The following is a 26,067-nucleotide window of genomic DNA, read 5'->3' as shown; positions in this document are numbered from 1 at the left end:
TAAATTTATAAGAGAACATATAAAATATTCAAATCGCATATAAATTGTACTCTGTTTTTTGAAAGGAAATTTGAATATTTTTTTTAAAAAGCCATTTTTTTAATTTTAAATCAAATTCAGTTAAAATTAAGTTGAGTTCATTTATATATCAAAACTGAGTAGGATATCCAAATTCACAGAACCGAATTGCCAAGAAAAGCATGATGCGGGAATCGTTCTACAGTAGTACTAAGGAGACATCTACATTGATGTTTCGTGAAGGAAATAACGAAAGCTAGGCGAGTGTGACTGTGTGAGAAGAGCCAACAAATTTAATAGAGAATCACACGAAATACGAGATGTTTTGTTCATTCCTTTACTTTCACTTCAATATTTAATTCCCATTAATTACTATCTAATCAGTAATTAAAGTGGTCCGTGCCGTTTAATCCGTATGCTCCTCTTGTCATTAATTCACATTTCCACTCATCTTTATTTCTATCACATTCTTCTTTTGGTCTTGTAATCCTTTATTGCTCGCATTCACTGAAACCCATACCTAAAACTCGCTTATCAATTACTGGGAGTAGGAAATAGCATTGAATTTTATTATTTTTGTGAATGTTATGACAATCTCTTCAAAAATAATGCATCCGTTTCAATTTACATGTCCACTTTCAAAAAAAAAATTTGTTTCAAATTAGTTGTCCACTTCAACTTTTAATGCAAAATCATATTTCCAAAATCAATTTCACTCCACATATCTCTTATTTATATTTTCATAAATCAGTCTCACTCCGCATATTTTGATCATTTAATACAATTAATTGGTGAACATCCACTTTTCTTAAACTGTGTGATTTTTTTTAAAGTGAACATCTAATTTGAAACGGAGAAGGTAACATTTACCGTGCATGAGTCAACCCATTATAAGAATCAAAAAACTTTTTTTGATAATATTTTTTCCATCCCAAATTAGGTTAGTTAGTCGACTTGAACATATAATTTAAAGTGCATTGACCGTCTATTTTTATAATTTTTCTTTATAAATAAAAATTTTACATTTAAATTTTGTTTACAAGAATTTTTTTAATGAAAAATCACATACAGTAACTATTTAGTCTATGTACTTTAAACAGTATATCAAATTCAAAAAGTATATAAATAAACCCTGCCAATATTTTTACTTGAGATGGAGCTTACAAAGTTTTCCACAATTTGCAAAGGAGGTGAAACAGCATTTTAATTTCTAAACTCCACAAGTTCCAATACTTTCTTCTACTAGTAGTAGTACAATAATCCAACTAGTAAATAAATAAGGACAAATAGACAATTCAAACTTAACTCAGATTCTTCTGCATGGCTGTACCTGTGTATTGTTACCGTTAAAGATTTGTATTGGAGCAGCAAAGTCGAAATGTGTAAACTAAGGAAAAGTAATAAACACATGTATGTTGAAATACCCAAGTCAATGTTAATGATTTAGATTTTACACATACCAAGCGTGACTTCTGTGTTTCTTATAAAGTAAAGGACGGTTTTGTCGCATATATTTGCTGTGCTTTTGTATAAAATATGTGTGTCTTTATGTTTATTCTTAATTTTGGTGTTCGATTTACGCAAATTGAAGATGCTTTCGGAGTTTGAACTTGCTACCTAATCGCATTATATTGTGATTATTATGTACGAGTAACGGTTATCCATGGTCGAGCGATTTTGTAGTTTGAAATTAGTGGATAACACTGCATGTTAAAATGCCTTCCTTGATTTCCAGGTTGATTGATTTCTATATTATTGAAATATTACGGAATTCTTTTATGTTTTGAAATTCTTTTATGTTTCCGATGCTATCACCGTTCGAGAAGGTTATTTTGGAGTGTCGCAATATGATTAGTGATTCAAACATTATATTGTTATTTGTTAGACGATCTGCTAACATGGCTGCCCATTTCTTAGCTAGGGAGTCATGTTCATTTCCAGGTCGAGTATTTGATAGGGGGTGTGTCCCTATCAGGTTACATCCTATCTTGTTGGATGATTTAATGGAGTAATACAAATCCTTTTCGTCAAAAAAAAATAAGGTGTAAAAATGAGCACAATTAATAATTATCTTATACCATACTTCATTAGATTAATCATTTTTCGTAACTATGAATAAGGTGTAAAAGCTATCATATTGTCACTAATCATCCAACTATGTAATCGAATTGGATAATCATTTATCAATATCGTGAAAGGCGATTACAATCAGGTGTATAATTACAATGATTAAAGGTTGCTCACATTAATCAATAATCATCTACTGAGGAAAAAAAATAATTTTCCCTCGTCTAACCTTGTTATCTTCTTAGTAACCATTACTCCCTCTGATATATTACGTTTGATTTTTTGGCACACACTTTTAAGTACTTTGACCGGATAGTTAAAAATATTATTTTTAAAATTTTCTTTTTTTGAATAAAAATATATTATCAAAATTTTAATTTAAAAAAAAAGTCAATCAAAAATAATAATTTTTACTAGTCGATCAACCACCTAAAACTAGGTGTGCAAATCAAAAGTGACATATAAAAAAACAAACATGGGAGTATTTACTTTGATCACAATTGTTGGGCCGAAGCTTGAAAGAGGAAGCCGGCCCGGCTATCAAGTCCAGTAATAAAAAAAAGCATAGACTCTATAAATAAGGGAAAAAGAGACTAGAGCAAGGGTTGGAAAATAGATATAAAAAAACTCTTCCCTTATGATATTTAAATTCATAAATTAAAAAAATTTCAAATTAGTAAAATAAAAAACTTTAATAATAAATAAAGTTGAGGTTTTCTCATAAATACTCAAGTACAAAACAATTTTTTGCAATAAAATTATATCTTTTACAGATATTTTGCATAAATGTCAAACTTTTAAAAATATCTTCAAATACTATATGCAACCCGTTAGTCACATCCAACCATACTTCCAACTAGATCAATCATACTTGCAACCCCTGCCGGGCCAATTAACTGAAGTTGGCATATGGTTCCAGATCGTATTTTTACAAATATTTTTTAAAAAATTGTTATTTTTACAAATATTTTCAAAAGAAAGTTAAATCGAAAAATAATAATTAGAAAAACAGTAGTTTTGGTGAATTCCCAATAAAGTATATTACATATTAAAATTTTAAAAATTTCATAATACAATGCAAGGGTCGCGCTCAGGAGAGAACCGGTCCTTAAAATGAAACCACCACAAAAGTTCTGTTGCAAAACCCTAAATTTTAAATAGATTTTTAGGATCTAAATCTCAATACATGTTTTTTTTTGTTTTTTTCATCATTATGTGTGTTCAAAAATAATTTAAAATATAATACATAGATATTGACATTTTTTGCATGTGAAGTTCTGCTGCTGAACCCAAATTAATACTAGAAATAAGGTAATGGTTGGGTTCTCTTTCTAATGGTTCTCTCTTGAACATGGCCCTCCAATGCAAATCACTAAAAAAAAAAAAAGCTCCAAAAAAGCTAACACATGTGACTTCCAATTTCCAACTTAAAAAACCCAAAAGAAACACTTTTATTTTCTTGAAAAACACTACCTAAAAAGTAGAAACAACTTAAAGTGTTAAAAGAAGCCCAGAAGTGCTTATTTTAAGCGTTGTCAGACACCCACCGTTTTTATTAAGCTCCGATTCTTTTAGCACTTTAAACTACTTCTCCTTTTTTCGTAGTGTTTGTCAAAGCAGGAATGCTTCTATTTTGGGGTCTTTAAGTGTCTGCAGAAAGGAAAAAGGTGATGGTTTTGAAATCTTAAAAAATTTGAGACATCGTAATGAAAACAGAAGCATGATCATGCAGGAATAAGGTGGGAGTGAAAACGTATCGTTTCAAGTTCATTTGCATCATAGTTTCAAGTTTCAACTACACATGCTTTTTAATGTAGTATTTCCATGTAATCTTAAGATACTTATGAATCAGGAATGTCGAAGCTTTTGCTTTTGACCAGTGATCGCTTTTAATTTAGGCTTTTGAAATGAAGCACGCATTCATTCACCTTTCAAGTTTTCCGGACATCAGAAATTAAGAACTGATTAAATCGATTGCAGGAACTGGAAAAGCATTGCATCACATTGATAAAAATCGCAGAGCTAATACATAAAACGGCAACACAAACATTTCATTAACGTACATTATACATATACTGCGACGTAACCAGCCACTGCTGCTGGAACTGAATTTGATGTATTCGCAACACAGGGACAAACACCAGAAATAACAAGCCAAAACCATGCTTTCTACTGTATTAGGATTTACAATCATATAGTAATGCTACTGATGGTCAAAATACTCAACCAGTTGAACAGCTTAGACGTTGTAGGGACAGAAATCCCCTCTAATCTTCTTCACTTTCTCTACTCGATTCTTGATCTTCGAAGAGATCTTCTGGTGGGTCGTAAATAATCATACCTGGAAAAAGTTCCAAGAAGTCGTCCTTCACTTTCTCCCTTAATTCTGGATAAGAAAGGAGCCCCTTAAGTATGACTCGGTAAGGCAAAGATATTGGGGGGTCCGGGGATTGTCTCATCTCATCATATATCTCCATTGCCTTTGAAGGCAAACCATTATCTAAAAACGCTCTAACAATATCACCAAATGTATGCTGATCAAAATGAACTTCTTCCCTCTTTAGATCTTCCCACACTCTATCCACTTCATCAACCTTTTTATTCCTTGCAAGCATCATCAGCATATCCCTATAAAAGAACATATCTGGGCGATACCATATCTCCTTACGGACCACTTCATACAGCTGTACAATAATGGAAAGATACAAATTTCAAGCACATCACTTAAGATTAAAGAACTGATAGGAAGGAGATTTTACTCCTTGAAGTTTTAACCAGTGCTCATCCCTTGTGGTGAACTGTTAAGGTTCTCTAATGTAATAACCAAACCAACACTTTCAGCTCGAAATATAAATTATGCAAGAGGCAATTTGTAACATATGTTGCCTAGAGCAGTTGATAACTTCTGTTTGGTTTAAAAAATTGACACAGGTTCCTGCTTGAATTCATTAATTACATTTTAAACAAGATAAAGTGTACAAATTTCCGGATTAAAATTCTGTGGGTACCAAGGGACAAGTCACAACCACTTGACTGTATCCTGTCATTACATCTTTATAACTCTTTATTATCAACTATCAGCTATTTTTTCATATTTACTTGGCCATTTTGAACATTAGTAATATTATATAACACTATACTCCCATTATATAACACTATACTCCCACTGTCCACTCATTTCTATACAGTTTTTTCTGCGTTGCTTGGCACGCATTTTAAGCTTTCTATAAAATATAGTTCTATAACTTTTATTTCTAAAAAAATGTTTCTAAATAAATATTTCAAAAGAAAAAAATTACAATAATTTATAAAACTTTATTATATAAAAACCTTAAAATTCGTACCGAACCCTCAGTCCCAAACATATACAACTCACTGGAATGAGGGAGTAATTTTATTTTTAATATACATAAAAATAATTTTGACATAATTCATCAGATATTTTGTTATAGTGTTAAGCTAATATAATTTTGATTTGTAATTGAAACTTCCTCATTTGACAACGAATCTTTATAATAATATCCCATTTATTACACAATTAAAGTGGAATATTTCTGAAGTTACTTAGAATTCTCTATATTAGTTCTAAATTTGACTCCTCACTTAAACTCCCCCCGAAAAAAAAATAGGGAGCAAGGTCTATAGTAGGTTTACCCTACTCCAGGGCGTAAGGCATATGTTTCCATAAATTCCCCCAAGGCCACAACTATAAGATAAAATCTTAAAAACTTATTAAATGTGTTGGAGAAAGTTAAAAAAGTAATAGAATTATAAATCAATTAAAACTAATTTACAATTTTCTTACAAGCTTTCAAGTTTTCCATTTTGCACCCATAAATGTAAGATCACCAGTGAGTAGATTGGCAAGATACTAACAAATACACAAAAAAAGGCTTAACGTGATGAAAGCAGCAAAAAATGAATGGCACTTATTCTTCATTGTTGGTGCAATTACCTCTTTTAAATGCGGGCAAATTAATTTATAGGTCCTTGAACTATTGACGTTTTATTGTCTAGGTCCCTGAACTAAAGATTCCGTATTTCAGGTCACTTAACTTTTCTATTTTCTGATCTAAGTCCTTCCGTCAAAAAGATTCTAACGGTGTTAACTAGGGTTCTTGAGTTTCATACAGATCAAAGCAATTTTGAAGGTGTTAGTGATATCCAAACTCAAAGTTCAAATAGTCAAATTGAAGCTTGAATCACTAGCGACACTCATATGACAACAATTTTCACAAATTAGATTTAATTTTAAAAAACCCCAAATTTGACCATAAATTTAGGGTTCTTTATCGAATTTAGTGACCTAAATTTATAAAATTTTAAATTGAACATAATTTTTTGAAAATTGGTGTCATATGAGTGTCGCCAGCGACTCAAGCTTCAATTTGACTACTTGAACTTTGAATTTGGATATCACTAACACCTTCAAAATTGCTTTGATCTGTATGAAACTCAAGAACCCTAGTTAACACTGTTAGAATCTTTTTGACGGAAGGACTTAGATCAGAAAACAAAAAAGTTAAGTGACCTGAAATACGGAATCTTTAGTTCTACTAGTTGCATGTTTCATAATAAAATGTCTGAACATGCCGTGAATAAGGAACCCAATGAAAGGAGATGAAGTTAAGATTGGGAACTGTAAAATATAAAGAAAGATGGACAATCCATGTACCATGTATCAGTATGACTTGAGCCTAGGTGAAAAGATTGTAAAAAAATTGAGCAACTGTGATGGTAATAAACCGTAATTGAAGGTTTGTGTATTAGTCATGGTATGAGTCGTATGACACTGCATTATAGATGGTGGCTGCAAGATATCTTCATTTGGATACATGTCAGGGTTTTAGATGGTAAGCACTTAAGATAAGAGAGTTTTCAGGATTGCGATTGTTGGAAGAATAGCATCAATCTATAAATGATGTGGACACAGTTTGGGGGAGGGGAACCCGGAAAAAAGGAGAGGGCAGACGAGCAAAAGGTATATTGACTCAATTCTCAGAATTTACAATTATGAAGCTAAATGAGCTTTATATGATTCAATAGTACAGACTACGGACTTTTAACCAAGTAAAATGCTAAAAGTCCAGTTTTGATCGGTAAAATTGTCTAATGAATATGGAAAGAGATAGGACGATTATCCTAAAAAGTGACCTTATCGTACTTGAATCTTTCTTGAGTCACACTTCTAGACTAATGAAACCCTGAAGCCGGTTGCAGTTTTTAGACAAAGTCTAGTAGGAGCTCTAACATTTGCTACTAATTAATGACAAGACTATAAAGTTGAATATAGGGTTAAGTATCGAGTTGGTCACTGAAGTGAAGGCCATATATCACTTCTTTCATTGATCTTTTAGAGGTATCATTTTGAATTTTGATCACTAAAGTCATATGAAATATCAAATGGATACCTCTAAAAATGTGTCGAGAAAGTAAAATGTTTTTTCTTGTTAAGTTATAACCAAATGAAAAATGGTGAGTTGTAGTATTTAAGATAATATATCTAGATTTTTTTTAAAAAAATTATTATATATTTTAAATTTTACAATTACTTAATCTTATTTAAATAAATATATATGATAAATATGTTTTCAAATATCTAAATATATTATCTAAAATACTAGAATTCACCACTTTTCATTTGGTTATAATAGCATTGCAGAAAAATGTGCATAACTTAACCAAAAAAAATATTTACTTTCTAGACACATTTTTAGAGGCATCTATCTGATATTTTATACGACTTTAGTAATCCAAAATGAAATCTCTAAAAGCTCAATGAAAGAAGTGATATATGGCCTTCACTTCAGTGACCAACTTGATACTTAACCCGTTGTATATATGGTTCTCACAAAAAGAATAAGCTTGTTTTAAAACAACAATCTCCCGGTCTGTCACCTAAAACACAATCGCGTTTGCACAAAAACTCAAGTTCTTACTGAATCAAAATAAAGGGTGTTCATTTTCTTACAAAATCAGTTTGATTATTCAACAAAGGGGAAATAGATTACTAGTTAATAAACTCGTAAACAATTGGAAATATTGTAGTAATACACAAAGCAGCAACTATTAACATGATTCCATAGAGAAAAACAGAATTCGATTACACAAACATAAACAAAGTGATGGTACCTTGAGGGAGAGAAAGACAAGGTCTTGGCGCTGAAACTCAGCAAGAACTGCAACAAGGTCAGATTTTAATAGCCTAGACACGTGAGATTTCATAAAGCGTTCGAGACGAAGAGGGTGAGCTTGGTGCCTCTTGAGTTCTTTAGCGATAATCAAGCCCTCTTTCCCCAGCTCTTTCTTCCTCCTCCATATTGATAAGCTCGGGCTCGAACTAGATGAACCGCCGCCGCCGGTATAGAAGCGCCGGTGAAATGGTGGTTGTAATGGGGTTTGGATTATATATTTTAGGGCGGAACGTATCAACATCATTACTTCTTCACCTGGACATTTTGGAGGCGCCCATTGTCACTCCCCTGCTTTCACACTCAGTTTTATGCTCCCTGTGTTTTTTTTTCTTTTTTATTCCACGTTTTGATTTTCTACCCCCAAAGTGAATTGACAGAGCAGTAGATACTCCCTCCGTCATCCTGGTTATATTTTTATTCAGAAAAAAAAAATCTCAAAAATAAGTTATGAGACTATATTCTATAAGAATATTGAAGTGATGTCGAGCAGTTAAAAAGAAACGTATACACTTAAATGGGACAGAGGAAGTATTTTTTTTATTGAACTTTCTCTTGGATTAAAATTTTGATTATAATTTTTTATTTGGGAAAAAAATTTAAAAAATTATTTCTAATTATCTGGTCAAAACACTTAAAAATAAGTGTCAAATTAGAAAAATCAGAGAGTACCTAATTATTGTAATTATTTATTTTGATTATTAAATTATTTTTTGTTTTGGACAATTTCTTTTTTATATTTATTATTCTATTAATAGAAAGGAATCGAAGGTACAATCCTTTATTTAAAGAAATCTAACAAAAGTAAGCAGATAATTCCGGATATTTTGACAATATCATTTTCGATATCTCAAAAGATAACTCATAAAAAAAATCATGTTAAAATCTTGTACGGATAAAATCTATGAGAAAAAACTCAAGCGGAAAAATAGTATCTTCAGAAAAGAAATACATTATTTACAAAAAGACTAAAAATAAAACTATTATCAATTTTTTAGAAACAAAAACTATTACCTTTTAAAAACTAAAAGAAAGCCTAATAATTTATAATATGATCCGGCATACAACTGCCAACGATTTGTTAACTCACTAAGAGATTCCTCATCGGATGAATATTCATCCGGCGATTGATTATAACATTTTTTAATCGTTGAACGGGATCATTTTATCATTTTAAATATGTTTATAATGTATTAGTTGGACCAAATATCATGGAACTCGACACGCATTTAAAAATTTACATAAATATAATTTTATAAATTAAATATTTTTCCTTTTAAATAAAAGTTAATGTATAAATTTTGATATATTAACAATAAATTTTTTGGAAAAAGTTATGAACCACTACTTTATAATACCTTAGAAATGAATGTCCCGACTTATTATTAAACAATACATACCATATCAGAGCCTCTCTGAGTGTCTGATGTCATGTACAACTTATTGCTTTAGGGGTACATCTAATTTACAATAAGATATCACAGTACAATCCTAAACTCTCTGAACTTTGACCTGGATTCCTTGCTTCATCCCAGATTCTAGCATTGCTTCTAGAACTGCAATATCTCGGGCCCCTTCAATGAAGGAGCTGCGAGGCTCAGCTTCATAAGTACTATCCTTCTGCGAAAAGTGTAATGAAAAATACAAATAAGGAAATTGATTAAACAGATCCAACTTATTCCGAGCCAGAAGATTTTGTATTAACTTTCAAAGGACTCTTAGAGTTACTCTGATTGTAGATTGCGAATAAGGTCAAATATAGGGACATAAATAGTACTCCCTCCGTTTCAATTTACATGTCCACTTTTAAGAAAAATTTTTGTTTCAAAATACTTGTCCATTTCAACTCTCAATGTAAAATCATGTTTCCAAAGTCAATTCTACTCCACATATCTCTTATTTATATTTCCTAGATCAATCTCACTCCACATATTTTGATCATTTAATGCAAATAATTTGTGAACATCCACTTTTCTTAAACTATGTGATTTTTATAAAGTGGACATGTAAATTGAAACGGAGGGAGTATGATTTTATCCTATAGTATTAATTATTCAGGAACTCTTATGTTATCATGATACAGACATACCACAAACCACAATAGACACCAAATTATTAGTAGAATTTCCACCTATCACCTCATTGAAAGAAACAGCATGGCATGAACCTGACTTAAGTAGTTGATTGGCATTCATTGTATGCAGAACAGTGACCTCAAGCTATATGTAGTTTATTAGAATTTACAAAGGACACTAGTAGTTGTTTGAGTATTTTTACCTGAAGAGCGGCATGGGAAATGTCATGTATAAAGGCTTTTAGCTCTTCGGTTACCCCGCAGAAAGGGTAGAAGGAGTTCTTCGTTTGACCATCAGCAGTCGAAAGGGATACCTGGAACATTTATCATGAGAATACAACTAAAGGAAAATAATAAGACCAGGTCCCCAGGACATAGAATGTCTTATCATGTACAGTTATCGTTACAAACAGTTCTGATTCTGTAAATTGTGTTTGGTTGGGGAGAATGGAATGGAATGAGTAAAAATACTTGAAACTAATAGAGATAGGAAGAAAGTTTTGAAAAAACTTTGAGAAAGTGCAAAATTGCTATGATGAGATTTGAGAAGAAATTGAGGATGGGAGAGAATGGAGCATTCCATCTCAAATTGAAGGTGTGATATCTAGTAGATGAGGTAAGGAATGGAATGGAGGAAGGAATGAAATTTCTTAAAAATGTCCATAAGATAGTTCATTTTTCATTCCATTCCTTCCGGAATCATTCACCCCAACCAAACACAACATTAAGTATCACAAAATTTCCATGCTACAGGAGTACAATGCAGATGCTGCTTGAACTTCACACTTACCAGATACCCATGTTTTCCTTCTTTATTTCCACGCTCAACTTGTAGAGTACCATTTAGACCTACAATTCGCCACACAATCTAAAGGTAAAAGAGTAAATTAATGGATGAATTCTAATAAGTTGGCATATACACATAACAAAATAAGCATAATCCTTGCCTTCGGGGATTTGGAGGATACAACCATCACAAAAACTCCAGAACAGCCATTCTCCAATTGGCTGAGGAAACAACCGCTATTACATTACACCGAAATTTGAAGCTCAATAGTTTATTTGTGGAAATAATTAAGAACATCAAACTTACAACAAAGATGAGATAATATCTGGTGGAGGCAAACTAGCATCTACATGAGATGTTGTAGCTGATACAGAGTCTACTTCAGATCCAACAAGCTGATACAAGTAGTAAGTATTAACACAATAAAAACACAAGAATTAAAAAAATTGAATTCAGCATGTTAGTAGCCTTGCTGAATACTCGAATCCTGGGGACAACAAAAAAGTGGAATGCAGCATCCCCTTTTCAGATATTATAACTATACTCGTACACCAAGAACTTGATCACGAGAATCTTTATTGGATTACAGAATGTGGAGTCACTAGATCATCAAATTGGCCCATCCGCTAAATAAACATTAAAACTGACAAGTCTTTTACCCCAAGGAAACAAAGGACGTACACTGTACCTAAAGCCCTTTTTTTTGACCATATGAGCACCTTCAGCGCTTTTACCATTAAGGTGATACAACGTTTTAAAATTAAAAATTATTATATATTGTCCGCCTTTTTTGAACCTAATAAGCCCATTTTGAAGTTGTTAGATTTCTTAACTCGTTGTTTTGTGAAATGCAAAAGCCATTTTTCTCTCTAGTTCTTTGCTCATTTAAAAGGACATATGAAAGCAATGAAAAGTAATGTGCATCAGGCAAGCGGACTTGTCAACTATATGAGCAACCCTTAAACAACCTGAACGTTTGCAAATTTTTTAAGGTCAGTCAAGTAAGTGAAAGGCACATATAACTTTTTAAGGGAAGAAAATGAATTCTACCATTCTCAATCCTGCTATAAAATGTACCCCCATATCCAATACAAAACCACCCTGTCAAACAAAAACAAAAGTTAGTTTGGGATAGAAATTACAGCAAATAGTTTCAGAGGATTGAAATTGCAGTGAATAATTTCAGAGTTGCATGCTTCTGGTATTTTGTCCCAATATGTACATCTTCCACTATAACATAATATAAATACCAAGTACTAGTTAGAAATATTCGACTGATATTAAAATAACCAAACTTTATACTGTTTGTGTTGATATTGATAAGCAACCAATTAGCTTCAGACATACTGTAAAATTCCGCCGCCAAGTGCTTGAAAAGTAGGGGTTTGAGCTGTTCATTGATCCTTCAACGATGACTTGGATGTTCATCATATCTCCAATTTCAGCCATAAGTTTTTTGCTCTGTACAACGACTAATAAGTAGTGTACAAAGACATCACACAATTCAATATATAAGTCTGAAAATATATACCTCAACAAAAGCAGGCTCGAATCTGTAATTTTCGGCAACGGCCCATATAGGCTGACCAGGAACTTTGGCGCATATAGAATTATAGCATGACAGTGCAGTTTCTGCCTCTCTCACGGCTGCATAGACAAAATACAGATGACATTATTCATAATTTTTTTTTTAAATATTACTAATTTTGTACACTATTTTATTCTTTGTTTGTCTGATTATTATAATATTATTGATAAATATATATAATGTCCTGGTCCTTGACAGGGACCGTTTCTACACCAATCACATTTGTATTACGCCTTACATCCAAAGGCTGGGACTAAGACACCTCCCCTGTCCAACCAGCATTTGTATTGCTGGTAGGGGCCTGCCCGCAGTTTTTTAACGCTGAGGGTAATATTTTAAATTAATTATGAAACTGCCATTACTACTAACAGCGGAAGAAAAAAAAAGCGCTAGTAGGACTGGGGAGGTGTTTTAATCCAACAGCTGGAAATGTGATTGTTGTATAAAAGTTTAGTTTTACAATCAAATTTAGCAACAAGCAATCTATATATTTTTTCTATATTTTTATATATAATTTTTTACATAATAAGGCCCAACTTTTATATTTGGCACAGGGGCAGGGCCTCCCAGACGAATAAGGCAGGCTTGCTCCTGGAATGACTTCATACAAACATTTCTATATACATGTTGAGTGCCTCTTTTTAGTATCACTGTCATGTAATTTGCGTCAACTCATCCACATATATAAGGAAGATTGTTGAAGCAACTTTACTAGTTCCTACAATTGTTATCATATGCAGGCAGCATGAAAGACGTATTACGCCTTACATCTATAACAAGTTGCTTTTATGTCGTGCAACACATCTACTAAAAAGATAAAACACAAAAAAGTTTTAACAAATAATTACCAGAATATGTACATAAGCATAATCTTGGTTTAGGCATTTATAATACTAAGATTAGGTAATATACTTACAAGCAGCAGCTGGTTTCTCTTCACAGGCAATGTTCCGCAAATCATCACATAAGACATGCAGAAAGAAAACTTTAGTTTACTGTATGCAAACATATTATATAGTTTCTAGCATACTATTTGTTTTCTCTCCACTCTCCAGTTATGTATGAGACACAAATCAACAGATCTGATCGTTTCTGCTAGCAAATAACATAGCAAAGTAATATATAATACACCAAGCTCTCTGAAATTTTCAAGTTAATAATAACAAAGATAATTAGTGAAGATCCCTGAAATTTTAAACTTCCTGCAACCTTTTGCTAGATATGTTGTTTCTGTTAAATTACCTTGAAGAACATGTTTCCCTGCCTTCAGTAGCTTTAATGATATATCAACCTGCATAAATTGGGTATCTCAACAATAACCTTAAGCAAGCAATTCAATGAGAGTATTATTTTGTAAAAAATCATAAACTTTGAACTCCAGTGAAATGGATTGCAGAATGGAACCTACAGTGGTGTTTAAATTACCGCAAATAAAGGTAATTAACATTTTTGATGGTTTATTCATAATGATCCTAAATACGATATTCATAGTCTTATTATAAAATTAATATTACATTATATCATTTTTCTATACAAGTTAAGGTCTTCAAGTCCAATGTTACTAGAGATTGTACATCTGCTTGTTCTATAATAAAACATCTTCCCCTGCACCCTATTATCAACAATATTTTGTCAGTATTTTTACCCTTAAGTCAACATCTATATTAGAGTATTCATTAGTGTCCACATTATCTCAATCATTCACATCAACATTAAAGTATCTCGACGATAATCATTTACATTAAATGAGCTTGTGAACAAAACATTTATCTTAGTTGTCCAAGACCAATCTCAAGATTCATATAAAAATTAATTACAGGCCGTGCTAAATTCTGACTTAATAACTACATAATAAAAAGTGCAATTTACTTAAAAGACATAGAATAAAATGTATAAAATAAAGAACTGACCTGGGTTTGACCAGCGAGAACAACAGCAACACCAAGAATGGAAGCATCCAGTATAATTTCATCAAGACCAGATTCACCCCATTTTGCCTCTACTTGCGGAAAATGCTTTCGAGCAACCCCAACTGCTTCTTCTGCTGATTCCTACACATACATACATACATTTACTGAGGAGTAAGTAAATGAATAAGTAAGTTGAAGATGAAGGCCATTTGATGAAATTGAAAAAAAATGTACCTGTGATCGACTCCAGATATATTTGACAAGAACCAGATGAGCAATCTCAGATAGCCTGGGAATGTATTGAGTCCTTACGAAGATTCCAGCCCCGAGAATTGCAATTGTAGGAGGTTGCTCATTCATATTAATGTCTGTTTGTAGCTGAATGAATCTTGAGATCGGAATTTTTATGTGCTCAAGATTGAGTCTACTACTTGTAAGTAGTTTGTGTGTCAGTATAAATAGGTTGGTGAGAATTTGTGTCTTGTAAGCTTTGGACCAGATTTGTGAGCACAAGGGTCGGGTCGGGTCTTATTCAAGTCAACTAGTCTAATAAAGTCAAAGAGGACTCAGAGGAGTTAAACACTTAAACTCGAGCGAATAAATTTAATACTTCCTCCGTTTCAAATTATATAAAAAATCACATAATTTAGTAAAAGTGGATTTTGAGAAAAAAAAAAAGGTGAATTAAGTCTTTAATTGAGCCTAATATGTGGTATATGGTTGATCTTGGAAATATAAATTTAAAATATGTAAGGGAGAGTTGATTTTGGAAATATAAATTTACATTGAAAGTTGATGTGGACAAGTATTTTGAAACAATTTTTTTCCCCAAAATGTACATGTATTTTGAAACGGAGGGAGTATAATGATTTATATGAATTATAGTGATTCAACATGAAGCATTTTGATGACAATTAATCACTCATTACTTACAGCAATATTTGATCTTTCATTTCGTTGAAAATGAACCATGTTACAAGCTGCCATTTATGTAGTTCGTAGTAGAGGTCATGGGTGCAGAACAGCTTAATAATCACTTAACACTTGATTATGAAAGACAAAGAAAGCTTGTGACTTATTCTACTATCAAGCTGCAGAGGTAATGAATCTAGCTACTCATTATTACATGAAATCAAAATGGACTATATATCTGTTACAACATAACATCAAGTCGCAGTTACCTGGATCGTACAATCTCTCCTTTAAAAGCGAGAGACAAGGCACTGAGACTACCTCCGGTTTCAACTATTGCTCCAGGCATTGCAATAGCTCTGCTTCCTACAAAACCACCTTCTTCGATCTTTATCTTGCCGAACTTAACTTTGCCTCCTTCACCTTCATAAATGTGTCCGAAAAGAAGGGCTTCTCTTCCCACACATCCACCTCTTTCAATTTCTACCATCTCAGGGTTTAACATGGCTCCCATGCTGTCCACATAAGCACCTTGACTAATGTCGACGTTCGAGCCCATAAGCTTCATTAGCAGGACAAACATAAATGACCCACCTGTCATTTCCATGAAATAATCTCCTGCCAATGTCCTAAAAGCCTGCCATATTGTATCCATGAAAGCACCCATACCCCATATCAACATAGTTCCACCATCTTTGTTTCTCCCCACCAGAATCCATTTCGCTGCAACACATGCTAATGAAGCTGCAATGCCCGAAAAAACCCATATCAAAGGAAGCAAGCAGTAAATTGGATATCCCATAGTGTCCTTTATGTAAAGAGCCCCTTTCAAGGGACCAAAGATGACCAAGCCCATCAAATAGTATGGTAATAATGTCTGTAGTAGTGGTTGAGCAAACACTGCCCATAAAGCTTGATACCACTTTCTTGATAAAGTAACTTTACCCGAGTCCTTTTTCTCTATGGCTGCAGCCATAGGACACCCAGAAAGGTCTACTTTCACATCAGAATGCTCCAGGAAAATCCTCCAGGACTCCGGAAGGGGTTGCTTATTCCTCAAATGTTGGCAAATCTCGTAGATCAGTGACCGACCATGATCAATGGAAGCACTCTGTGAGGATGATGTTGCTTGTGCTATATCAACCTCATGGCATCGAAGAAAAGGGTTGAATTCCAGTTCTTCTGATTCTTCTTGGGTGTTATTTTGATCAATTAATATCTCTCCCACGTCAATAAAAGGAAATTTAGTCTCATTCCATGGCTTGGTGCAATCAAGTAAAATGTCTTGAGTGGCTTCATCGTGAGGCACCGGTTGAAATTGCAGTTGAAAAATATAGCCAACACCACCAGGGAAACTCACACGTCGTTGAAAATCATCAGCAAGAAAAAGTAATGGCCGGGTATCACTAGGGTCCCGTGGAATTGCACCCGTCTCTGGAGGCAGTATACTAGTCGGCTCAACCTTTCCAGAGTCTTCATGAATCTTTTCGTTACATGGCCGCAACTTGAATTTCACGTACATTTCTTGTCCATCTGGGAATCTGAAGATCCTGCATATGTTAGAGTAGTAATGTAGTTCAGCATATGAATCAGCATTGCGAAGGGAAGTCCAGACCGCTTCCCGCACATGTGGAACTCTTTTGACGTGCTCTTCTCTTGCTGGTAATCCGCAAACAAGCCATGTTGCAAAATCAGAAATCGTGCGAGCATAAAAAGCCTTTCCTGTTTTTAAAGTCAGATCAAGAATTGCTGTATTATCACCAGATGAATTATCTGATAGTATTCTGACAGCGGCACCACGTGCATCAATTCTTGCATCATCATCTGCGCTCAAACTATTACTGTGCCTGATAATGACCGGGTAGCTCTTTCCAGGGCAGAATATTTTATGATCTGGAAACCCTTCAATTTTATCGAATATCTTCAATACTCCCTTTCCACTAACACCAATTCGATGAAAGTATCTTGATCTAACCTGAAGGGTTGTGGCTGCTAAACTAGCAGAGAGGTTTCCCACTATCTTCTTATATTTTTGGTCCATCGCCTCTATTCGTTCATCCAGAACATGCAATGTATTCTTTATCATGATTGGAGCTTGTGATCCAATGTAAACCCCGCCTCTTTGGAGGATCGTATTTGCTGGAGCAACTGAAAGAGCTCCAAGAATGACATCTTTTTCAAGCACTGAACCAGGGAGAAGTAGGCTTTGACTCCCAACTACCGAGTTATCCTGCACCTCAATTTTACCACTTTGAAAACCACTATAATTGTATGACCCTGCAATAATTCGGCAGAAGTCACCCAGGTGGACACCATCACCAAGAGAAATCAATTTTGGTTCCGAGATTGGATTAATGGCCCTAATGGAACAATGTTTCCCAACTTTTGCACCTAGCAGCCTCAAGTAAATGCAAAAGGCTTCTGTTCCAGAAAGAAATTTGACAAATCTAAGATGATATGCTATGGTGATTCGGTGGCGCAACCAAGTTCTTAAATGGTTTTGTTTAGTCTCTTTACTTCCATATAGAGCACTTGTCCAGATAGATGTTAGGACACCAAGTATAATGCCATGAGTTATATACGCAATTGCAACTGATATCGGGAATATAGTTAGGGTCAAAGAGGAATCACCGATCATGGCAGCATACGCAATTACAGTGAACGGAAGCCAGTGGAAAGCTCCAGAGATACAGAAAAAAGCATAGATTTCTGGGGAGAAAGAACTTTGAGATAGCCATACATAGATGATATAAACGATAGCGGCTGAGACAGAGCTGAGTAGACCAACCATGTAAATGCCCATGACGTGATAGATAGCCTCTGTTTGACTATTAGTAGCTTTTGGAAGTAATGGACCCTGTGACCAGATTTAAAATTTCACAGTTAGAGTGACCAGTATGCCGATGTATTACTAAAATTTACAGTATTTAAAGAGTTGTACCTTTTGTCTGTAACTCCCATTGGTAGACCTGGGAAGTGGTTTGCCTCCTTCAGTTTTTTGTAGTGCTGATACTTCATTCCCTTCTCCAATAACACTTCCCTTTTGGATTACAGAATATGGACCAACTAGAGAATTCTTGCCAATTCTAATTGGAAGGAAACTCAAAATTCCATTTTTCACCTCATGGCTTTGGACAAGCGCTCCTTCTGCAATCACAGCTCCATCTCCGATGGACACAAGAGATGGGTCAGTTATATCCACAGTATCAAGCAAAACTGATGATCCTATCCTAGCCCCGAACATCACAAACCAATACTTTAAGAATATTGTTCCCCGTAAATGCACTGCTAACACTTCTGAAGAAACTTTGTGAGCTTTGTTGAGTGCCCACCACTTAACAAATTCCACGGACCAAATAGAAACTTCAGGGGTCAGGGCATAATTCGGTTTGAGGAATGAATTTCCGAAGAAAGAAATTGAAATGCATGTGGAGAACATGCAAAGGATCCAAGCAAGTGGGGCACAAGCTACCCAAATAGCATAACTGGCCCATGAGCTTATATCAACTGAAGCATGGATGAAAGATATGCACCTCATATAAGCAAAAACGGATAAATATGCTGGAGAGACTAGCATGATGCAAACATATGTCAGAGCTAGAAGTTGAAGGAACCAGATACCCATTTGGTGAAAATTTGATATGTCAGTGAGCATTTCAGCAGAATCAGTTTCGTATTCTGTAACATATGAAGGAGCCACCATAGTTTCAGGGCGAGACTTCATCACGAGATTCTCAGAGAAGCTTGCCAAGTCGGCAATGCAGGTCGCAGTAAAAATATCAACTGCACCAACTGGCACACCAAGGAAATCTGAAAGCTTTTGAGCTGCTCTAACCACCCCAATTGAATCAATCCCGTAAGAGACCAGGCTCTCAGTTGTAGAGATCTTGCTGATAGCAATCTTTGTCTGGTCGGAAACTAGCTGCTTTAAAAACTCAACAATCTCGGCATGACTAAGACGTGGATTTGCTGATAGAGGACTTGGTCCCCTGCCTCTTGGCGTTATCCCCTCCTTGCATGTTCCTGAAGTGAAAGACCGGACCAATGTTCTCTTGGATACTATGGGATCCGGAACCAAATTCAATGTCCCCTCAGAAAACTGTTTCAGGCATTCAAATCTTTTTATTTTCCCTGATGTGGTTTTACTCATGGTTCTAGGCCTTATTAGCTTGATCGAGGCAATAGTCACACCATGCTCTTCTGCAACTCGTGCTTGTATCTGTTCAACAACATCTTTACTTATAGGCTTACCATCTCTCACCTCTGCAATTACAACTAAGCCAACTTGATCAGAACCATCTGGCACTGATATCCCTTTTGTCACTAAGGTTTCCTCTGGAACCCCAATGACAGCACAACACCCTGGACGTAAAAGTTCAGAAGAGCTCTCAACAGTTTTTTCTACATCTGCCGAGTATATGTTTCTTCCGGCAACTATGATAAGATCCTTTATTCTTCCAGTGATAAATAGATTTCCATCTATAATCCGTCCCAAGTCTCCGGTGCTTGTGTATGTTTTCCCAGGGCGACTGCCTATAACATTTCCGAAGGTTCTTTGACTGAGTTCCTTGCGGTCCCAATAACCAATTCCAGCACTTGGGCTACAAATCCATATCTCCCCTTCCTTTCCAGCTTCTTGCTCTTTACCAGTTTCCGGATCAACAACTATGATGCTAACATCCGCATTATCCGAGTTCACATACCCACAACACACTCTACCTTGCCAGTCTACAAGAATGGGAGTTCCCTCTCCATATGCGCAACTGACAAATACACAATTTTCTGCCAGTCCATAACCAGGAGCTATTACATCTTCAGACATGCCATAAGGACCCGTAAGCTCAAGAAATCTTTTAAGTGTTTTCTGTCTAACAGGTTCAGCGGCAACCATGAGAAATCTCATGGAAGAAAGATCATAATTAAGTAACTTGTCCTTTTCAATCTCCAGTCTTCTGACCACAAGCTCAACAGCAAAGTTTGGACCTGCACTATGAGTTGCTTGGTATTTGCTCATGGTCTGGAGCCACAAGAGGGGATTCCGAATGAATGTCATCGGGGAAAATAATATTGCAGTTGCTCCACTAACCATAGCCGTAAAGAGTCCTCCAATCAATCCCATATCGTGGTACTGAGGGAGCCAGCTGATAAGTACTGTCTTTGATGTGCTCCTGTATCGCTTATGCATTAGTTTCACATTATGAATCAGCCCGCCATGAGTTATCATCACCCCTTTAGCATCACCAGTTGATCCTGATGTAAATTGTAGAAAGCACAGGTCAGCGTCCTTTGGTTCACAAAAATCATTCATGTCATCTAGATGCATGTTTTTGGAATTCTTGATCAAAGAATCTGTATGTATCCATGGAAGATTAGGCCACTGTGCAGAGCTTTTACTTGGCAGTGATATCAGACTCTTAACAGATCCTGCCCGAACAGCCAGATGATAAGCAGCTGTTGACAGAATTGCCACAGCATTGCTTGATTTAGCAATGTTTTCAATCTTCAATAAGGCTTGTCCACCTCTTTGAAGCGGATCTGGAGGAAGCACTGGGACAGGTAATACTCTCGCTCTTAAACACCCTAAGAAAGCATCGATAAAATCCAAGCCTGGGATATGAACCAGAAGAACTCTATCACCTGGCTTTATAATTGGCTTTGAGCTTTTTAAGAGATTTTTCGCAATGCAAGTAGCATTGGCATGGAGTTCTGCAAACGTCCTCTTGGAAACTGCTTTACCTTCCTCGTTAATCCATGTATAGAGCATTCTGTCTTGAGTAACTTTATGTGTTCCCCAGTGCCTTAAGTAGCCATCAAGACTAAACAAATTAGGGAACTCCACTCCTGGTAATTCATCTAAGTCTTCTCGTTTCACATTCCAGCAGTTGGATTGTAGTGGAAATAATCTCTACACATATAATGTATTGTATGAGTAAAAGCGTTGAGTACTTTAGTACAATGGATATTAGACGTTAAGTTTTTTTACCTTAACATATGGAAATTTTGGCATCGACATATCTTCTGTAAAGTGCTTACGAACTAAACTCATGGCATATGATGAATTTCTCTCCGTGAGCTCAAATGCAACAATTCCACCAACGTAGTATGTGTTTTGCTGCCCTTGTAGCTCCGTTTCCATTTTTTCGTAGAAACCATCTTTCATATCTGCAACCAAGTTGAACTTAATTAGAACACAAAGGCTCTTCAAGATATATACTAAACTAATATGAAAAAACATGTTAGCAATACCTTGGCTATTTACATGAGGGAAATATTTAAATCGACGTTGTAATACTATTTTCTCAACTGTGCCTCCCATTCTGTTCACTACACTGATTGCCAGTTCAGTGACCTTTTCACCCATTATATCCGCCGCATTCCCATACGACCAGAAAAGGTATACATTTGTATCCGCATAGAATCTCTGCATAGCAACTGGATTACCAATAGTGGAAGGATCATCCATAAATTCTCCAAAGTAATAAAACCCAACTGGCATGTGTTCTAGGCCACTAATTTTCAGGACAGTTGTGTAGTAATCAATTGTCTGTACTTTACTAAACAGATCCCTCTCGAGCTCGCTCAAATCCATTGAATCATGTTGAACTGCTTCAAAGGAATCTCTTATAAGATATACTAGCATGAAAAAAGAAACACATACATCGTAAGATCACTTCCATATATGAAATAATAGTTTACTGACCTGTTGGTGTGCATACAGGTGACCTGTATATTTTTCCATTCTTAAAAGGAAAAGATCCAGAAACTATAAGCTTGTCGAATTCCATAATATTAATTTCTCCCTCACTGCTTCTTGTATGGAGGGTAACGCCAGAAGTAGTACGTCTAACTGAAACCACTTCAGTATTGCAATGGACTTGTACGGGAAGGGATTTGCTAATGGCTTCCCAAAAGTTCATATACCCACCCTTGAAACGCCTAATCTTTCCAGCCATAGAAGTTCGGGTGAACTCATGAATATAAGCATAGGGCATATCTTGAACGAATCCATATCCAGAAGCAGTGTATCCATAGGCCACAGACTTTGTAACAGAACTCAGACCTCGACTTTCAAGGAATGCAGGAGTTAATTCTGCAGCAATGTCACTCATGGCATGCACACCGATTCGACCTGAGTCCTTTGCTTTATCCTGTAAAAATTAAAAAATAAATGGGTCAAATTGCTTCCATTCCTCACATGCTAAAAGGACCCTGCTCCTGGCACTAGATAGGAAACCAACCTGGAGTTCTAATGTAAGTGAGATTACAGCCACATAATCATCTGCAACTTGGATGTCCTGATACTTCCCATTAGAACTGTTGATTAGAGCAAGTTTGTGGGAGTCCAATTCTTCTAATTCTAAACCTATCTCTTTTGCCAAATGAAATATTGTGGGTGCACTGTTCGCTGCAAGGACTTGACCTCCCAGATCATAGACTTTTCCTGTTAAATGCAGTAAATAAATTGATTTCTCATGAACTTCTTGCAAAAAAATAAGGAGAATCAAACCCATATAACAATATTTACCTTCAATATCAGCTGATTCACACATGCCACTAACAGTGTGATATTTCTCTAATACAGTTACATTATTATAACCAAGCCTAGATAGTGCATAAGCAGCTGACAAGCCACTTGGACCTCCCCCTATTATCCCGATCCTTGTTTCCACCGGAAGACATGGATGTAGCTTCGAAAATTGATCTTCTACTGAAACTTTTTGGTCCATCTTCTCTTCTACTCAAGCCTCTCTTGGCTGTTAAAATCAGGAAGAGAGGAAAAAAACAGTTTTCATCATCGCTTTTTACTGATCTTCTGTGACCAACTTCGTAATATATCACAAGTACTAAATCTTGAAGTTCAAATATATGAAACATACAAGGAGAAACACCAAGTTATAATCGTCGATATTTACTCATGTTTGTTACTCCAATTAAATTATATATCCAGTAAGGAAAGGTTAAGTTTGATAATATAACACCTTCCCTGAGAGAAAATGCACCAAAATGGTGACACAGGCAAATTATTAATTTTGATCAACTTGTAATATCAGTTATTACAAGAAAATTTCTATATTTAACCGGCATTTCCTTCCCTCTCCTCCCAAAACAAAATCTTCTTATTTTTAAGGATCCATATGAATTAGAGCTATTGTGATCAGACATTTAATTAGATAAAGTTCCATTTTCATTGAAATTCAGAGTAGGCAAATATGATGCAATTTTCAAGCTTCTTTGATCTGAAGCAGCTTCGGAGATAAAGAGGAGTCCACAACTTGATTAAACCAACAATTCAGATACAATGTATACAGAAACTTCAAGCTATAAATTTCATTTTTGATACAAATTAAATGAGTAACATGAGGTGTCCGACCATCTGACATAAAACACAGGTTCCTTAATAACACATGTATCAATTGCTAAGCATAACTCGTCATACACCAAGATTATTCAAAATTACAAACCAGTCATCAGTGCAGGACGCAGGAATTAAACACCACAACATGTACTAACAGCAAGCAAAACATACCTTAGATGTACACTATCCTTGTAGCCTCGCCTAGGCTTGCGATCATCAACACAAAGCTTCCTGGAATTTCAATAAAACTCGACGATTAATCCATCTCCCCCAGTACTTCCTTTTACCTATATCTAAGAATCTACAGCCTTTCTACCCAGCTCTACAATTCTAAAGCTCTGCGAAAATCTAAATTTCCTCTCTGCTATGCACAATACAAAAAATCAACAAAATAAAAGAGTCGATGAAAAAAATATATCTCCTCCTTTTTCTTTAATCCCTCAGTAATTACATTGCAAAAACCATAATAACAACTGAGTTGCTAAAATATGTACAATTATAGAAACCACACTATTGTATAAGAAAGATGAACTGACCAAGAACACATATATAAGTAACATAACACATAAACAATATTAAAATAGATACACTGAGAAATTAAAAAAAAAAAAAAATGGATGCATGCATTTGAAGCTAACCTGAAAGCTGAAGAGGGCCAGATTGTAACAGTAAAAACTGAAAAACAAAGCCAAATGGCAAAAAAGGCTCGTGGGTGCTGACAAGTTCTTGAAAGTGAAGCAGTTGAATAAACAGAAACCAAAACTCAAAGCCAAATGGCATAGAATACTCAAGATTGCTGACCAGAAGTCTAGTGTTATTGTATGTTGGTGAGATCATTTTGGAATTTATATAGATTAGATCCTTTATGGGTCCAAAGCAAAAGAGACAAAGAATGAAACTTGGTAAATCCGAAACGATCAAGGTATATTAAGTTAAAGAAGAAGAAACAAAATTTATGTCTTAGAGGATCAGGAGATATTCCCCATTGTGCTTGTGGTACATTTGTGATGTCCGTCTTAACTTAACTGTACATTATTTTATTCAACTAAAACCATCGACTTTTTGTCATGCATGTTTGTTCAGGATAATACTTTCTTATTCATCTACGTATTTTTTAACTGTTTCACACGTATTTTATGTACTGATGCACAATAGTTTTAAAAAAAAATTTATATAAAAATTTAAACATTAAATTTTTATCAAATTATATTTTGTGAGAGTCTTGAAATGCATGTCGAGTGTCGTCTCTTAGTGTAAACAATTGAAGGGACCGACGACGTACATGTATAAGAAAATTCTTACCTGCAACTTCGCATGCGTTTTTTTATTAAAATCTGAAACTTTGTATATATTTTAAAAGGATAATAATTTTGCAGCTTTACATGCATTTTACGATTGTGGTTTTAAACAGTGACATAAAAGGACATGTATAAGATTAAAATGCATAGAAGGATATGCAGTTTATTGATTTGAAAGATCATTATACATAGTTTAGTTCACATGTTGACATGATTAATTTGAAGAAAACGAAAATAAAAGTTTTTAAATTTATATAATGTCACCTAAAATATATTGTTTTTTAATCAAGTTCATAGTTATCAACTTGCTATAATAAAAAAATATAGAATAAGTCATGTTTATAAAATTATTTCAACAAATTTGTAAAATACTTTTACTCAATGACAGATTTGAAAATTAAATACAGAAAATAAACCAACAACATATACGAGGCATGTGTCCGAGGATTGGGAGATACTTGTAGTTGTGCTTGTGTACTGTAATTTGTGTTAGTGAAGTCCGCCTCCTGATATATACAAGTAAATCTACGTGAGGAACAAATAAATCTAAAAATCGTTAACTATAAAAAATTGAAATGTATGAAATAAGATTGTTGGGATCTCAGGGGCATAGGATTAGGCGACGAATCTTGTTTATAAATTGATTCTGCTTTGTTTTCTCTTTCGAAGCTTTTATGAGGTATGGTGGATAAAATTTGAGCCAACTAGCTATTTCTCAGTAAGCTGTCCTTTTCAATGCATCGTGTTTTAGATCTCAGCAGTGTATTATATTTAGAATTTTAGATCATCCCCTCTTGGCTAAAGTCTAGTACAACCTCCGTTCCGTCCTTTTTTACTTGTCAGTTTGACTTTTTGCACGTAACTTA

At 34.7% G+C, this 26,067-nt stretch overlaps 3 protein-coding genes across 5 annotated transcripts; all 3 read right to left on the bottom strand.

Moving 5' to 3' along the window:
* Positions 1–4,064: 4,064 nt before the first annotated feature.
* Positions 4,065–8,611, bottom strand: LOC108194037 (pentatricopeptide repeat-containing protein At1g62350). The gene is made up of 2 exons (XM_017360928.2): positions 8,218–8,611; positions 4,065–4,769 (listed from the first exon to the last, which is right to left on the bottom strand). The coding sequence occupies exons 1-2, from the start codon at positions 8,521–8,523 to the stop codon at positions 4,353–4,355; spliced, it is 723 nt and encodes a 240-aa protein (XP_017216417.1). The 5' UTR covers positions 8,524–8,611; the 3' UTR covers positions 4,065–4,352.
* A 1,013-nt stretch (positions 8,612–9,624) lies between these two features.
* LOC108193458 (dehydrogenase FPY6-like) lies at positions 9,625–15,109 on the bottom strand. 2 transcript variants are annotated; one of them, XM_017360119.2, is made up of 12 exons: positions 14,870–15,107; positions 14,636–14,776; positions 13,968–14,016; positions 13,642–13,659; positions 12,669–12,784; positions 12,485–12,598; positions 12,188–12,238; positions 11,444–11,532; positions 11,298–11,358; positions 11,141–11,218; positions 10,554–10,664; positions 9,625–9,896 (listed from the first exon to the last, which is right to left on the bottom strand). In XM_017360119.2, exons 1-12 carry the CDS (start codon positions 14,993–14,995, stop codon positions 9,768–9,770), a joined length of 1,083 nt encoding a protein of 360 aa, XP_017215608.1. In that variant the 5' UTR covers positions 14,996–15,107; the 3' UTR covers positions 9,625–9,767. The 2 variants fall into 2 exon arrangements, with proteins under 2 accessions (XP_017215608.1, XP_063937137.1); XM_064081067.1 differs by lacking the exon at positions 13,642–13,659 and having other exon boundaries at positions 14,870–15,109.
* Positions 15,110–15,564: 455 nt separating this feature from the next.
* LOC135147742 (uncharacterized) lies at positions 15,565–24,734 on the bottom strand. 2 transcript variants are annotated; one of them, XM_064081065.1, is made up of 9 exons: positions 24,542–24,734; positions 24,075–24,134; positions 23,073–23,301; positions 22,786–22,988; positions 22,248–22,695; positions 21,794–22,150; positions 21,531–21,709; positions 18,489–21,452; positions 15,565–18,404 (listed from the first exon to the last, which is right to left on the bottom strand). In XM_064081065.1, exons 3-9 carry the CDS (start codon positions 23,272–23,274, stop codon positions 15,813–15,815), a joined length of 6,945 nt encoding a protein of 2,314 aa, XP_063937135.1. In that variant the 5' UTR covers positions 23,275–23,301; positions 24,075–24,134; positions 24,542–24,734; the 3' UTR covers positions 15,565–15,812. The 2 variants fall into 2 exon arrangements, with proteins under 2 accessions (XP_063937135.1, XP_063937136.1); XM_064081066.1 differs by lacking the exon at positions 24,542–24,734 and having other exon boundaries at positions 24,075–24,423.
* Between the last annotated feature and the right edge of the window lie 1,333 nt (positions 24,735–26,067).

Source organism: Daucus carota, chromosome 7, assembly GCF_001625215.2.
Source record: "Daucus carota subsp. sativus chromosome 7, DH1 v3.0, whole genome shotgun sequence".
Lineage (NCBI taxonomy): Eukaryota > Viridiplantae > Streptophyta > Magnoliopsida > Apiales > Apiaceae > Daucus > Daucus carota.
This window is presented reverse-complemented; position numbering and strand designations above follow the sequence as displayed.